Source organism: Dendroctonus ponderosae, unplaced genomic scaffold, assembly GCF_020466585.1.
Source record: "Dendroctonus ponderosae isolate FM_Combo_2020 unplaced genomic scaffold, Dpon_F_20191213v2 Dpon_F_20191213_1, whole genome shotgun sequence".
Taxonomy (NCBI): Eukaryota; Metazoa; Arthropoda; class Insecta; order Coleoptera; family Curculionidae; genus Dendroctonus; species Dendroctonus ponderosae.
In genome coordinates this window covers 28,616,814-28,633,037 of record NW_026017110.1, presented here as the reverse complement: position 1 = coordinate 28,633,037, position 16,224 = coordinate 28,616,814, and the positions used below count along the sequence as shown (strand labels likewise).

The window sequence follows — 16,224 nt, the reverse complement described above, 5'->3', positions numbered from 1 at the left end:
CTAAATGTAATTTCAGACAAATTCGAACATTTTTCACAAATTGCTCAAAGCTCTGACTGTCGCTTCTTCTGCGACATAACATGTTTATGCATAGTCAAAATTTAAAACTTCTTTGTGTGCTGGTTTTGAAAATTTAGAATTTTTATTTTACAGCCTGCAAAAGTGGGAGCATTTAAGAGGGAAATTCGATTTTTTTTTTATTTCAGAAAGTTCTAATCGCACTGTAGTTTATTCTGCAATATATAATGGACCTTGTTTTAAGCACATGCAATTTAAAACTTTTTTGGTCGGTGGTTTTCAAAGTATAGAATTTTTATTTGCAAGTCTGTAGAAGCGGGAGCTATTTGAGAGGCAAATTGGAACATTTTCACAAATTCCAACTAAACTTTTTCAACTATTATTTGAAGCTTGATTTAAGTTCAAAATAAATATACTGGGTGCGTGCTGATGCATGGGCAAAGCTTCAAAGCTCTGAATAGTTCGGAAGTTTGCAGAAGAAAGCTTGCAAAGGTTGTTGCAGTTTGAGGATGGATTTTCCAAACTGCGCAAAAATCCGGTTTAATTCTAATCCAGACTAGTTTTCTCTGGGCCAGTTGCTGGGCCTTTGCACGGACAAAATATCAAAACTCTGCCTTTTCAGGTTTAGGAGTGTGCAATTTTTATGTAAAGACCTGTAAAACTGGGGGCAATTTGAAAAAAAAAATTGAATCTCTTTAAAAAATTCCAGAGTTCTTTAATCAGACTCAAGTTCTTCGTGAGACATAAAATGGGCCCTTGTTTATGCATAAGCAAAATTTCATATTTTTTGCCGGCTGTGTTGATACTTTCTAATTTTCATTTTACAGCCTGCAAAACTGGGTGCAAATTCCAATTTTTTTCAAAATTCCAGAAAGTGTTACATTTTTATCTTCTTCAGGCTTGGAAGTTTGTAGCAGCGAAAAATTCCTAATCCAAAATGTAAAAACTCACCTGGTGCTACCGTGGTCGACGTGTTAACTTTGATGATGTTCTGGACTGCAGCAGTTAATTTTTTGAAGCAGGGATTATCGTCATTATCAGTGGCTTCCAAGAAGAACCCGATAACAGCCAAACCATCCGGCTTGTCCACTGCCTCTTTGAATGTATTGTACTTCTTGTTGTAGTGCACAGCATGCACCTCCATAGAATACCTACAGGCAGGAATAATGGAAAATTGCCAATTGTACGCACTTGGAACCAGTTTAGCCGCAAAACTCCGTTCACCTTGATATCGATCGATTCGCTATTTATGGTGCTGTTTCATTGCCATTCGAAAACCAATAAACCGTAATTCCCTTTTGTGTTTTCCCGGTAATTAGTTTCATTAGCCTGATTGATTTGCAAATTTTAAACATGGAAAATTGAGGATTTTTTGCACAATTAACACTTACGCTTTGCCCTCGAAAATGTGCTCACATCCCTCATTGTCGTTGTCGCTCCAGTGGAAATGGAGTTGCTCGAAGAGGTAAACGTCGTTATGAAGCGGCCCTCCAAACAGATACGGAAGTTCTTTACGTTGGAAGCGAATTACGGCTGAAAATTAAATACAAATTTCATAGTTAGTAATTTAATTAATATGTATTTGGACAACTTGGAAACTTGATGAAGAATCAGATGATTGTAAAAGAAAAAAAGTGTAAAATTCGTTTAAACTCAACTTTTAATCAACCGTCAAAGTTCAGGAGTTCCTAACACGCAAGCGGCTCGAAATATTTCTTAACCTCTCAAAAGTTGGAAGCATAAAATCAACTTTTAAACAACCGTCAAAGTTTACGGGTTCAGAACACGCGCACGACTGGAAATATCTGAACAATCATTAGACATTTTCCAATAGAGCGTCTTTAAAACTGTCTTTTACATTCGCGGTTTTAAGTAAAATTCTTAACCTCTAAAAAGTTAGGAGCAAAAAGTCAACTTTTAAACAGCCGTCAAAATTGACGAGTTCAAAACACGCAAACGGCTGGAAAAATCTGAACAATCATTAGACACTTTCTGATAGAGCGTCTTTAAAACTGACTTTTCCATTCCAAGTCCAGCGGTTTGAAGCAAAATTTCTAACCTCTAAAAAGTTAGGAGCAAAACTGTCGACTTTTAATGGGCCGTTGAAGTTCACCAGCTCATAACACGCAAACGGCTGAAAATATCTGAATAATCATTAGAACTTTTTTGATAAAGCATCGTTACGTCTGTCTTTTCCTTTTAAAGTTTTTAAAGTTTGACGCACAATTCTTAACCTCTAAAAACTTCTTCTTACTTTTTCTTAACCTCTAAGAAGTTAAGAAGCAAAAAGTCAACTTTTAAACAACTGTCGAAGTTTACGAATTGATGAAACGTAAAACGACCGGAAAGATCTGAATTATCATTAGAACCTTTTCTATAGAGCTTTTTAAACCTCTAAAAAAGGCCAGTCTATTTAGGTTTCGAGTTTGGATCAATTTAAAATTTTCTCTTCGCGCTTGTATGTTTGAAAATTTACATTAAATGCAGGATTTTATTTACAGGGTGCACTACGTATAACAGCTTTTACTGGCACTTTGACTACCATAAACGTTTTAAGCTCATTGTAATCCAAATTTATTGTGTTTTTTACTCTAATTGCTGCAGGTTTTCAGATATTTATTGCAATTTTCTATTGTAGCTGTAAAAATATACAGTGTGATCCATTTTTTACAGCCATGTATTTTAATTCCTTATTCAATTGAGTCTCTTTTATTAAAAAACTGTATACTATAAAATACTTTTTTATTATAAACGTGTTATTGCAAGTTTATTCGGTTAATACAAACTTGTTGTATTTGTTGTTTTTTCGCTCTTATTTCTGTAGTTTCTCATGTATTTATTTTAAATATCTACTGTAGATCACGCTTTAAGGCTTATATCTATAAAGGTGACAAACGACTGTAAAAATATATAGGATGACATTTCTTTGAGGTCATTTTCCCGTTTAACCCTCGAACTTTTTTGGTGGTGCGCTACTGAGGAGCAGCGATAATTTTGTTTAATTTCCTTTTAATTAGGTCGATTTTCCGTCTCTCGCAATTTTTCGAAATCTTTGACAGTTTTTGTTATTTGTAATAAAACTAGCTTGAAGACAAAAAAAATGTTGCCACATTTTGCAAATAACATAGAAGATGCTGTACTAAATGCAAGATTTTAAGCAAAAAAATTTTACAACTTCAACACTCAAAAGATACAGTTTGTATATGTTTACATTGACGCGTCTACATATTTTCGTAAGTTGTATCTCCTTTTCCATTTTCCTGATTAAAACCTGAATCACCCTGTATAATGTAGAGCTCTGCCAACATAAAAATCACGATGAAATTTGTCTAAACTTTTGTCTTTGAACTTTCTATGTGTCTATAAGTCAGTATGATAAATTATTATGCAATAAAACCTAAAGCACTAAAGAACTATTGAGAATAATAGTAATAACAGTTTCCATTTAGAATAAATATTTTTTTAATATTACATTTGCAACACCCTGTATATAAATCGAATTTAAATTCTGTTCGGTTTGTAATTTTTCCATCGGCACTTGGTTCACATATAAATGCTTAAATAAGTGGCTAGACAGACGGTAATCCACTTATGTGCATATCAGGAAAATATTTAATGAATTATTCAGTTTTGGTTGTGTTTATCATCCACGTTGTCTCATCCGTTTGCGAGCTTTAAGCGCTAATTGAGACGTTTAAAATATTGTTGATTCTGCACTGAATGTGTCATATTTGTTGACTTATTAACAAGGTGGCATTAAACAATAGTCGAAATATTAAATATTCCGTGCAACAATTAGCACTGGAAAGCGCGACTGTTTTTGCATTTTTTTGCAAATTTATCAGTTAATGTTAACACGGCTTTTATTGGTTTTAGGCCGACTCGTTTTAGCACCTTTCCAGCTTGAACGAGTTCCAAACCTGTTGCAAAGTGCTAATTTGAACGACAATTTCAGATGATGTAACTGATTTTGGACGCAGTCATGGAAAAGTTCTAGGATTGATTTAGAGAAAACCACTGCTTACCAGTTTTTCCGGTATTTTCGAAAGTGGCCTCCCCAGTTTTGTCCCAATGCCCGTGAAATTCCAATGGGTCGAAATGGTCATGACTGATACTCTCGTCATGGCTAAGCTCTATAGGCGACTGGAATTTATGCAATCTCCATTCGGCTACCAGCACATGGGCCTCATGATCCTCTAGAAAATAATTGTTTAAAAGCCATTAGTCTAGTGCGATAATTAAGAAATTCCACAGACATTCTAATCGGGAAGCGCTTGATAAGCGAACAGAACATTAAAAATACTTCAACAGTTTAAAGCAAATTATGCTGGACGCAGAAATAAAAAAAGAGGAATTATTAGAAGACGAATTAAACATCATGGAATTTATAGACCTCAAATATGACTTTCAAACTAATGACTAATGGTTCTGGAACCACAACCATAAAAACCACTCAGATTGCTGCTTTCAAGCAAACAAAAAGCAACAAGTCTATTAATGCTTTATCTGAACATTATTGGATTATAACATAATTATTGCTAAATGATGTGCGACATGTGGAAAGGATCACCATTATATTTCATACTAATTAAACGATTTTACGGATATTAATTAAGCTTTTGATGTGGCAAGAAAATGCATGAGAAATTAGAAAGTAATTTAGAAAAATTAATTTCTTCCACGTAAATTGATTCTTTACTTCATCGAAAATCACCTCGAAAACGCAACGAATGTTCTCGCGGATATATAATTATTAGGATGACAATTTCACCCTGTATATATAATTGAGGCAAGTATACATTTGCCAAATACGATTTTTTGCGAAAGGGCAAGTCAACTTAGTAAGATTAAACTCGGATAACTGTAGCAAAAAATAAAGGTAACATTGACTAAACAAAGCCAACAAGAATATTTTTAAAATCCTCTAACAGTTCAGAACAATGAAGAATTTAGAATATTTTTGTTATATTTTTATATTAATTGCATTATTCAAAGTTTGAGTTTTAATCACTTAAAAAATGTTACCGCTCTGGACATTTTTAGCCAATTTTGTCCGTTTTTAATGAAGTAACTTAATTTTGATTATTGTGATTTATTTATTTTTTTGTTACTATTTTTGACACCAAAAGAAAATCCATCTATAAAGCTTGCTTCTTAACAAAACTTAAACTATCGCAAGAAACAACTAGAAATATAACAGAAAATAGGAAATCTAACTTCTTGGCAACCAAAAAATCAACAGAACAAAGAAAGATTTAAAAAATGAATTTGAAAACAAAGAAAGGAAACAAGACAAGGAGATCATAAGACAGTTTTACTTCAAAAAGACACCAAAAAAGCAAAGGCAACAACAAAGCCGAAGCGACATGAAAACAATTGCTCGAAAGTTCAAAGAGAATTAACTAAATTAATAATGAAAGAAAACTAGAAAGGATATTAAACAGTTGAAAATGTAAAATATACACGGTATAAAAGAGCGAAAAATATTTAATAACAGTAAAGTAAAATCAATAATCAAATATGAAAACAAAATGTTTACGAAAAAAATGAACTCAGAAAACGATATGAAAACCCAAACTTAAAACCAACTGAAAGTGAACCATTGTGAAAATAGGAAATATAATATCTTGGCAAACAAAAAATCAACACAGAATAAAAATGATTCTACCTTCAAAAGCGACAGAGAAAGATTACAAAATTTAATTCAAAGCGAAGAAAGGAAACTAGAACATAAGCAAAATAAAAGTAATGTTGTGCTTGCAAAATAAATTTAGAAATTCAACGACAGGAAAGTAAAAGTAAATAATCACACGGATTAAAAATGAGAATAAATGGGGTCATAAGCTAAAACGAAGTAAATAAGTTAGAAAACGCGAAGAGATCATAAGACAGTTTTACTTCAAAAAGATACAAAAAAAGCAAAGGGAACAACAAAGCCGAAGCGACAGAAAACCAATTGCTCGAAAGTTCAAAGATAATTAACTAAATTAATAATGTAGAAAAACTAGAAATTATATTAAACAGTTGAAAATATAAAATATACAAGATATAAAGGTGCGAAAATTAATCGAATTAAACAATGAGTAGAAGACAAGAGTATGCACAGAAAATGTATGTATAAAGCTCGTGCTTCTTAAAAACACTAAAATTACATAGCAAAAGCAACTACAAATACAACAGATAACAATTTCTTGGCAAATTGAAAATCAACACAGATCAAAATAAATTCTATTTTAAATTGAAAAGTGTTGTTGAACAATAAAGGAAAGAAACAGGAGCGTGAAGCAAAATAAATATACTGCAAATTTGGATGTGAATGAAGTGAAGACCAGAACAAAACATGTGTAGTTAAAGGAAAATTAAGCTAAAGAGAAGAGCCAAGAGTAAGTGAGAAAACCGACGACAGGAGGGTGAGAGCAAATAATCAGACGAATTAAAAATGAAAATAGAGGAATAACTAAACCGAAGTAAATAATTTACTAGACGCAAAAAAATCACAAGACTTTTTGGCCTCAAACAGAAATTTAAATTCGAAACCGGTGCTAGAAAGGTAAACCAAAAAAAGCAAAGGTAACAAATGAGAAAAAACAACAATAAAAGTAATTGCCCAGATTTAAGAAGAGAATCAACCGAAATGAGAGAGCAAAGCTAACATAAGAAGGCTGCAAGTAAAATTAAGCAGTTGAAAAATGTGGTCAAATATAAATGTTTTGACGAAAATAGCAATGAAACAAACATCAAACAAAATACTGAATTGTTTTAAGCCCAAATTTACGATAAATTATTTATCATAAAAAACAGACATACAAATAAGTAGCAAATAGAGAGAAAGAAGCACACAAAAAATTGCCAGCAAAGCAAATGCTGATATTAAGTTAATTATTTAAATTATACAGTATAAGCACCTAGAAATACAACAGAAAACATTTTTTGGCAAATTAAAAATCAACACAGAACAACAACAATTCTATCGAAAATCGAAAGAAAAAAACAGAAAAGTGTTACTGAACAGAAAGCAAAACAAACAGGAACACGGAGTAAAATCAAAATACTGCAAATTTGGGCGTGAATGAATGTGAACAGGTGTAGTAAAAAGCTAAAAAATAAACAATTATAAAGCGAGGAGAAAATGAAACTCGAGAGATGGGTTAGAAAGAGCAACTTAGAAAATCGACGACAGGACAGCGGGAGCAAATAATCCCTAGACTTAAAAATGAAAATAAAGAAATAACTAAACCAAAGTTACTAATTTAGTAAGCGCTAAAAGATCACAAGACTTTTTCCCTCAAACAAAAAATTAAATTCGAGATCAATACTAGAAAAATAAACGAAGAATATCAAAGACAACAACGAAAACAAAAGCGACAGGAAAAACAATTTTAACCAAGTTTTAACAAAAGTTAGGTAGTTGAAACAATGAAACACCGAACAAAATAATGAATTGTTTTAGAGCCTATTTTATTACAGATCATTTAAAATAAAATTTCTAGAAAAATTAAAAGTATACTAAAAATTTTCAGAAAAGCGTTCATAAACAGGCTGATGTTAAAATTACAATTACGACAAAAATATTAAAGCAAGCAAATGTCCAAAGTATAGTAAAAATGATGTGACTACGCAATAAACCAGTAAAAAATTGTGGAGAGCACGAGTGAAAAATAACTCATATATTATGCCACAATAAAATGAACAAGAAAGTTGATGCAATTCTAAAATAAGACCAGAAAGCTCTAGAAGCGCAAAAAAAATTGATATTAACAATATCAGCAAATCAAATTAAACGTGGACAAAAAACCGCAGGGAGAACCACGAGAAATAGAAAATTAAATACATTTCTAGAAAAAAAGTGTAAAGACGGAAAAAGCAAGTATGAAAACAAAATGTTTACTAAAAAAATCAATTCAGAAAACGATATGAAAACCCAAACTTTAAACCAGCTTAAAGTGAACCGTTGTGACTCAAATAAAACCGGTTTCGAAAAATGCAACAATGTAAACAAAAATTATATAAAAAACGGGGTCTTAACATTCGGATAACTTCGAGTAAACAAACAAGGCTCGGACTTTCCAGCGTTGACCCGGCATGTGTGAACGTACCAACATGGTACCATTGACCAACTTAACAAAAACCTTGTTGAGTCAAGGTTGGTAGAAAAAAAGGCCAAAAATGTACCAACTTAGAACCTGTTTAGAGACAATCGTTTCGAGCTTCAAAGCGGATAGTTACTTACCTACAAGCTGAGAAGAGCTGGGTTCCTCATTGCCGTCGTCGCAAACGCATTTGCTTTTGGTGGTACCTGTAACATCAGAACCGGTCATCTTGATGGTTTTAAGCAGCGATTTTTCGCGTCAAACTCGAACTAAGACAGTGATTCAATCGCACTGAAAATTTACTTTAGTACCAGTGGAACCAAGTGATTGAAATACACACGCGCAGTCGTTAAGGCTCCAAACAGTGGTACTGCTACAAACTCCAATCAGAAAACCGGGCATGAACATAAACAGTGATTTCCGATTTGGAAGCATGGTTTACATGTGCTCTCCCCTACGGATGTCGTTGACTTGTACATACAATGGGAACGATGAGAGAAAGTGGGTACAATGCAAAGCTCGCATATTTGCAAATGACCTACCATAATAGAATTGGGGCTTTTGTAACTTTGGGTCGATTTCATGGGGTTGAAAAGCGGTTTCGGTTCATATTCGGGACCTTAAATTAGGCTACACCTGAGGGATGGATGAAAAAAATCGCATTTAAAGCATACCAGTGAATGAATGTATAGCCAAAACACTGCAGTTTCTGCAGTTCTGCAACAAAATCAGAACTATTGGCAACATCGCTCTTTAAATTGAATGGTTCCAACCTTGACCAACGCATATTATTAGGGGGCGCACCAAGTAAGGAGCGTCATTTCAGCTGCAGCTTTATTCGGTCGTTTGTAAATTATTTATATTCCAATAATTATATACTGGTATTTTAGTTTAATTAAAATTGATTTAATGAAACAACAAGTAGGAAGTTGGAATCTTTGCTGGAACTAATAGATCAGTTTTCGACTTGAATACAACGGTTACAAGAAAATCTTGTGATAGCTAAAGCTTTTGTCGACATTTTATTATATTTTCTTCATCTGGATTGTCCACAAATCAAAGACCTCCACAGAGAAGGGTCAGTTGTTAACATATCTGTGCGACATTGAAAGGTGCAAGAACCGATTGTCTTTTACCCGTAAAGATACAATTTTTTGTTTATGTTTATATCTGTGAGAGGTGGTACCAACTGAGGTTTCCAGATATGCTTTTGATTTAGGTACTTTTTGTCTATTGAACGCTGTGTTGATGCCACTTAACACTTCGGGTTCTTTGTGCACTCGGGAGCTGTGAAAATTTCTTTAAAATGTTGCATAGTGGTGTTGAGAGTTAAATAAGATTTAAGGGGGATAGGCAAAGCTGGATGGACAGAAAGCCACAGTGAAGATCTTCAGTTTAGCAATTTTCATAGCAGAGTCAACTTCTTTAGTTGAGGAATAGTCAAGAAGGTTCACTAAAGGCCGCAAAGTTATACGATAAACCGGGAGTGTTTAGAAGTTTTTACTTGCAACTATCGATTGTCAGGGTTTGCACAATGAGGATAAAATTGGAGTGGCAGATTCTTACCATATCGCTTATCCAAAGACTCTACGGCACGTATCAGAGACACGTTTCCAACACACACCCAATAATCAAGTGTGGTATTCACAATTGCAGGACGTGCCACAAGTTTTTTGAACTGTATCCATACAACACTTACCGTCTAAGTTTGCTGTTGGTAAGTAAAAAAACAAGAGAATCCGGTTGTTTTTCATAATATAAAATGATGGAGATTACATTCTTTTCTGCACGTGCCATCGTCATCTCCAATGGACTATCCGTTTAAAAGAGTTTTTCTCAATTAAGAACATCAGTAATATTTCTTAATTTAATATTAATTCTTGCGATGCTTAGATTGTGCCCAAACCATCATCTGAATTGATGATGATTGAAGCATACATTTTTTAACATTTCATCTTCAATGTAAATTTAGTCAATTTGGTTTTTCACCATCCTCTGGTCTTGTTTTTGTGGACATTTTTACGCTTATTTTGTCTTTGTTATGGCCCTGTTCTTCTCTTGATTCAACTAATTAGCATTTTTTGTTTCAGGGTTCAGTGCTTCAAACATCAATTAATCAACCCAATGAAGAATGAAACCACAGCATATTTATGTTTCCAGCAAAGTTCCTATAGTAGTTAATAACCAATAGTAAAACTTAGTGTTTACTGCCAACACAACGGTTATTTACAATAAACATATTTATTAATTAGTCCCTTTATTTGCGTTTTAAACTGAAATAACATGAAGATTGGGCCTCTTTCGACGATTTTTTAAATCCTAACCATGAGTCAATAACAGCCATTATGCAATAAAAAGTCAAATCTTCCTTCCTTCCTGACTAAGGCCAGTAGCGAGTTGAAATTTTAACCATCCTTAGAAAACACTTGATTCTAAAGGTGACAAAAGTTTCATCAAAATGGTCTGAAAGCTTGATTTTTTCAGCTTAGTAAATGCGGGTCTCAAGATTAGTCAATATCAGTCCAATAATGGGTGGCTTACCTCAAGTGCGTTCTCCGCTTTAGAAACTCGCATCTTCTAAAGGAAGGCACGCGGCAACTTACATTTTTTACCATATTTAACAAAGATATGAAAATATATTCTAAATATGGAATTTAGTACAAATCATCAAAAGTTCTGATTTTTGAAGCGTCGTAATTATCGGTCTCAAAAGTCAACTGCACTTTCTCCTTTAAAATGCAAATTTTTCAAATAAATGCCAGCAGCTACTTGAATTTTTTGCATGTTTAACTTACACTTGACTCTAAAGATTCTGAAAGTTCCATATAAATGACCCAGAATTCTGATTGTGCCCAGCGTAGTAAATGAGAGCCCTAAAATTAGTCGATATAAATGCAATAATAGCCGTTTTCTCAACGGCGCTCTCCATTTTAAAATTTGCATTTCCTAAAGCGAAGTAACAAGCGAGTAAAGATTTTTGAGTTCTGATATTTTCGAGCTTCGTAAATATCGGCCTCAAAATGGATGTCAGTAACTCAACTGCGCCTTTTTCTTGAGCATTCAAATAAAAGCAGGTAGCAACTTGAAATTATTACTACCCTTAGAAAACATTTGGCTCTAAAAGTACTAAAAGATTTATAAAAATCTCTCTGAAATCGGATTTTTGCCAGCTTAGTAAAAGTGCGTCTCCAACTAAATAAATATCGGTTCAACATCAAGTGCGCTCTCTACTTTTTTTCTCTACTACAAATTTTTTCGAGTCCTGTAATTATCGGTCTCCAAATGTATAGCTTTACAGAACTACGCTTTTCCGTTAAAAAATTTCAATGTTTGCAATGAACGGAAGTAGCAAGTGGAAACTTTTTCGGTCTTTGGACAACACTGGTCTCTAAAGATACTGGAAGTTTCATAAAAATCGCCCCAATTCCTGATTATTTCCAGCTTAGTAAATGTCGGTCTCAAGAGCAGTCAATATCAGTGCATTAATGGATGTTTCCTCAACTCCGTTTTCTACTTTAAAACTCTTCATCCTTCACAGGACAGCAAGTAACGCAAATAGTGGACTTTAAATATGCTGAATGTTTGGTAAAAAAACGCCAAGAAATCTGATTGTGTCCGCCTTGGAAAAAAATCCCCAAATTATTCAATATCAGTCCAATAATGAAAGTTTATCCTAAACGGCGCTCTCCTTTCCAATATTCGCATTTTCTAGCGCAAAGTAAGAAGACACTTGAAATTCTTTAGAAAACGTTCGACTCCAAACATTCTGAAAGTTTGGAAAAAAATTGCCCAGAGTTGTGATATTTTCGAGCTTCGTAAATATCGGCCTCAAAATAGGTGGATTTTTATTTAACGGCGCTTTTTTCTTCGATTTCGAAAAATTCGAATCTTGCAAATTAAAGCAAGTAGCACCTTGAAATTTTGAGCATGATTAGAAAACAGTTGAGTCTAAAGGTGCGAAAAGTTTTGCAAAGATCGCTCACAATTCGGATTTTTGCCAGCTTAATAAAAGTCGGTCTCAAAATTAGTAAAAATCAGTTCAACATTGGGTGTGTTTATTCAAATGCACTATTTTCTTCACAAATTTACAGTAGCGACTTGAAATTTCTACCGTTTCTAGAAGACATTAGACTAAATCTGCCGAACGTTTGGTGAAAATGACCCAAAGTTCTGATTTTTTCAAGATTTATAAATGTCGGTTCAAATTATGTTTCCTTATTAAATTGGGCTTTGTCTTTTAAACTGACATTAATACCTCTTTGAGAAAAAACTTTATTCTAGAGATACTGAGGGTTTCATAAAAATTGCCCAGAATGATGACCTTTGTGAGGTAATGCGGGTAAATGCGGGAAACCTTAATAAATGATGTTTCCTCAACGGTGCTTTCCCCAATCAAAATTTGCATCTTGGAAAAGAAAATAGGCAGCAAAATGTTTTCCATCTTTAAAACACATTCTTCTGTAAATACGCAGAAAGTTCGGTAAAAATCTCCTCGAGTACTAATTTTTTCGAGCCCTGAAATAGACCTTTTTACAGAAGCGCATTTTTTCTTTTAAAAATTGAAGTCTTTGAAATAAATGCAAGTAGCAACCTGAAATTTTGTCGGTCTTTAGAAAATACTAGTCTAAAGAGACTGGAAGTTTCATAAAAATCGCCCCAATTCCTGATTATTTCCATTCCAGCTTAGTCATTTATTGTCTATTTATCAATTAAAATACGTTTCGGTGTTTTCCACCATCATCAGTTTCTATGTGTAGCGTTGTTGCTACTTTAAGCTTTGGCATTTATGCAACACCGAAACGTATTTTAATTGATAAATAGACAATAAATGACTGAAGCCCAGGAATTGATTTTGATTTGGAATTGAAACACAGTCAAGAAAGTATGTACAATTCCAGCTTAGTAAATGTTGGTCTCTAGAGTAGTCAATATCAGTGCTTAATGGATGTTTCTTCAAGCCCGCTCTCCACTTTAAAACTTTTGAGTTTTCACTGGAAAGCAAGTAACGCAAATATTGTACTTTAAATATGCTGACTGTTTGGTAAAAAAAGTAAAGAGATTTCATTGTGTCTATCTTCCAAAAAAATCCCCAATATAGTCAAAATCAGTCCAATATTGGAAGTGTATCCTAAACGGCGCTCTCCTTTTCAAAATTCGCATTTTCTAGCCCAAAGTAAGAAAGGAATTAAAATTCTTGCCATCTTTAAGAAACGTTCGACTTGAAATATTCTGAAAGTTTTGAAAAAATCGCCCAGAGTTCTGATATTTTCGAGCTTCGTAAATATCGGCCTCAAAATCGCTGGTTTTTTACACAACGCCGCTTTTTGTTTAAAAATTCGAACCTTGCAAACTAAACCAAGTAGCAACTTGAAATTTTTAGCATCCTTAGAAAACATTTGAGGCTAAAGGTGTGACAAGTTTTGCAAAAATCGCTCAGAATTCGGATTTTTGCCAGCTTAGTAAAAGTCGGTCTCAAAATTAGTGAATATCAGTTCAACATTGGGTGCGTTTACTCAAGTGAACTCTCTCCTTTAAAAATTTACATCATTCAAACGAATGCAAGTAGCGACTTAATTTTTTTAAATTATTTATACGACACTGGACTAAGTTTCATAAATATCGCCCCAATTCCTGATTATTTCCAGCTTAGTAAATGTGGGTCTCAAGATTAGTCAGTAGCAGTTAATGTGCTATTCAAAAGAATGTTAAACTTGAAATGAAACAACGAGTAAAACTCAGTTAACAAGAGATCGAATTACATTTTTGCCCGATAAATATTTGTCAAACTGTGGAAAGAACAAATTTACGACTAAACGCAAGCAATAAATTGACTTTATAATTGCTGCTAAGCAAAGCTTGATAAATTACATTAAAATGCAATCAAAAAGCGTCAAATTTTACGCATTGGTTACGTGAAACTAAGGGAAGTCTAACAAATATTGAGTTAATGCTTATTGACTACGGAACGCGCCAAATGCTTAATACTTTAAATTACGTGCGAATAAAACATAATAAACCTAAACATCCTGTTTGCTCAGGCTCGTTAAAGTTATTAGAATTTTGTATTTTTCCCCGGGAATCGGTAATAGATCTGAAAAAAGTATTTTGAACGTAGCAATTAGCTTTAATGAGCAATTTGAGCTGAGATTATCTTTAGTTTGTGGTCGGGCTTTAGGCTTTGGATGACTAGCATCTTTAAACGTCGTTAAGTCCAATTTGGTAGAAAAATAGTCAAATACATTATATTTAATTTATTTCCCTTTCAAGGTAATCAGTTGTGTTTTTAGGGTTAACGATTTTATGTTCAAACAGAAAACATTTCCAAAACTTTGCCAAGCAGAAGATGAACAAATTAAATATGCAGCAGATATTTGGTAATAAGATCAAATCAAACATACAAACCAGAAAACAACAGCGAAAGGACGATGGAAAATTTTGGAGAGCAAAGTTATATAACAATGAACATTATCGCATTATTGTTCCAAAGACTATCAGCTTAAGGTCACCGTAAAAAGGCGAACAGATTTCAGTGATCCACATGAAATACGACTCTTATTGCACTTATCTACCAGCAATCTTAGAACAACAATGCGGGTAATTTTCTCAGAGAAGTTCATTTTTTCCAAGTGTAACTAATGCGCTCAAGGTGTCGGTTCATTAAACCGAACAGATTGACTGATTATTAAGAAATTCGTCAGTAGTTGCACAATTCACATTAAAGGAATGTGAAGATTTAGGCGGATGATTGATTTGAACCCGAATGAAATTCATTCGAATATATCTTCGATGGCTTGGGATCATTGCAGTGCGTCTTCGGTAAAAAGTTCCACTTTATATCAATGTTTACCTTTAGTGCGGGTACAGCTCGCTTCCCCGAAAAATTACATTTTCCCATTCTATAGCGGTTAAAATTAGGTTTTTCCAGCGCAAAAATACAAAAAAATCTAAATATAAATATATCCATACTGATTTAAAAAAAGCTAATTAGCATTAAGCCACAAAAAATGGGAAAAACCTCAACTCAACAGGTGTCGCTATATAAAATAACCACCAGCAGTGAACAACAATTTATTTATTTATACAAGTTGTTTACTGTTAAACTACTGGGTTTCCAGTCAAGTAAAAGATTGCTTGGTCTAAAGCAGTTTATTTAAAAATCGATGCTTAATTGAGAATTGAATGCGAACATAAAATAATGCATATATTCATTCTTCATGTTTAATTTTGAAAAAAAAAACACTTAATTTGGGAATCTGGGACGCTTCTGAGAGATAATATTTTTCAGTCAGACCTATTTTCCGAACGTGTTTGCTCCACATACACGACAAATCTTGTTTGTCTGGCACAAACCGTCACAATTTTACTCACGAAAGTCGTGATTTATGAATAATCCGTTATTCATCAACATATTTATAGGCATACTTTAATGGTTCGTGCAATTTACTGTGATAAATGCTTCAAGTTTTACAAGTGGTAGTTTGGACTTTATTTACGGTTTAAAGCCCAGACTGACTGAATGAATCACGTGCAAACGACAGAAATTTGTTGAAATTTGCATCTATGAAACTTTCAGTTTTATTGAAGTTTCAGCTGAGTTTTTTTTGCAGAGTGGAGTAAATAAGTTTTACTATCCACTTGGGAATAGCGATATCAATAATGTCAGTTATTTTATTTAGTTCTTCAGGTTGTAGCAAGCGTGTTAATTTTCGGACAACCTCTATATACAGGGTTGCTCATTAGTGCGTCAAAGTGCGATATCTCAGTAAATATGAACTTTACAAGAAAATACGTCCTACGAAAGTTTTTCATGTTTAAAAGGTCCACATTTTAAAATTACTTTCCAATATACGGGGTGTATCATAAATGTGTGGTAGTTACCAACTTTGGTTTTTTAAATGGAATCGCCCCTTTTTTCATTCATTTTCAGATTTGTCGTCAAAATTTAAGTTAAGTTTGTGTCAAACGTTTTACCTGAAAAATTTACGATTTCCGCGTTATTCGTAAAAATGTGAAAGTTTTGTCAGCTACTGGGTTCCACAGAAATCGATGCTGTACACTACCCGCTGCGAATTTTGGAAAACAGTTTTCAGCGATTCTAACAGAACATCATGATCTA

The 16,224-nt window shown here is 33.5% G+C and overlaps 1 protein-coding gene and 1 long non-coding RNA gene across 3 annotated transcripts in view; one reads left to right on the top strand and one right to left on the bottom strand.

Moving 5' to 3' along the window:
• LOC109535424 (carbonic anhydrase 2) overlaps positions 1-16,224 on the bottom strand; it is a 31,449-nt gene that overhangs the window by 3,544 nt on the left and 11,681 nt on the right. For both annotated transcript variants that reach the window (XM_019901337.2, XM_019901336.1), the window contains exons 2-5: positions 8,249-8,314; positions 4,044-4,214; positions 1,410-1,551; positions 970-1,169 (exon numbers count right to left, since the gene is read on the bottom strand). In XM_019901337.2, coding sequence (XP_019756896.2) covers positions 970-1,169; positions 1,410-1,551; positions 4,044-4,214; positions 8,249-8,314 — 579 coding nt within the window. The remainder of the gene's footprint in view (positions 1-969; positions 1,170-1,409; positions 1,552-4,043; positions 4,215-8,248; positions 8,315-16,224) is intronic.
• On the top strand, positions 8,341-10,359 carry LOC109535426. The gene is made up of 2 exons (XR_002171717.2): positions 8,341-9,825; positions 10,199-10,359. It is a non-coding gene; the product is annotated as an uncharacterized LOC109535426 (long non-coding RNA).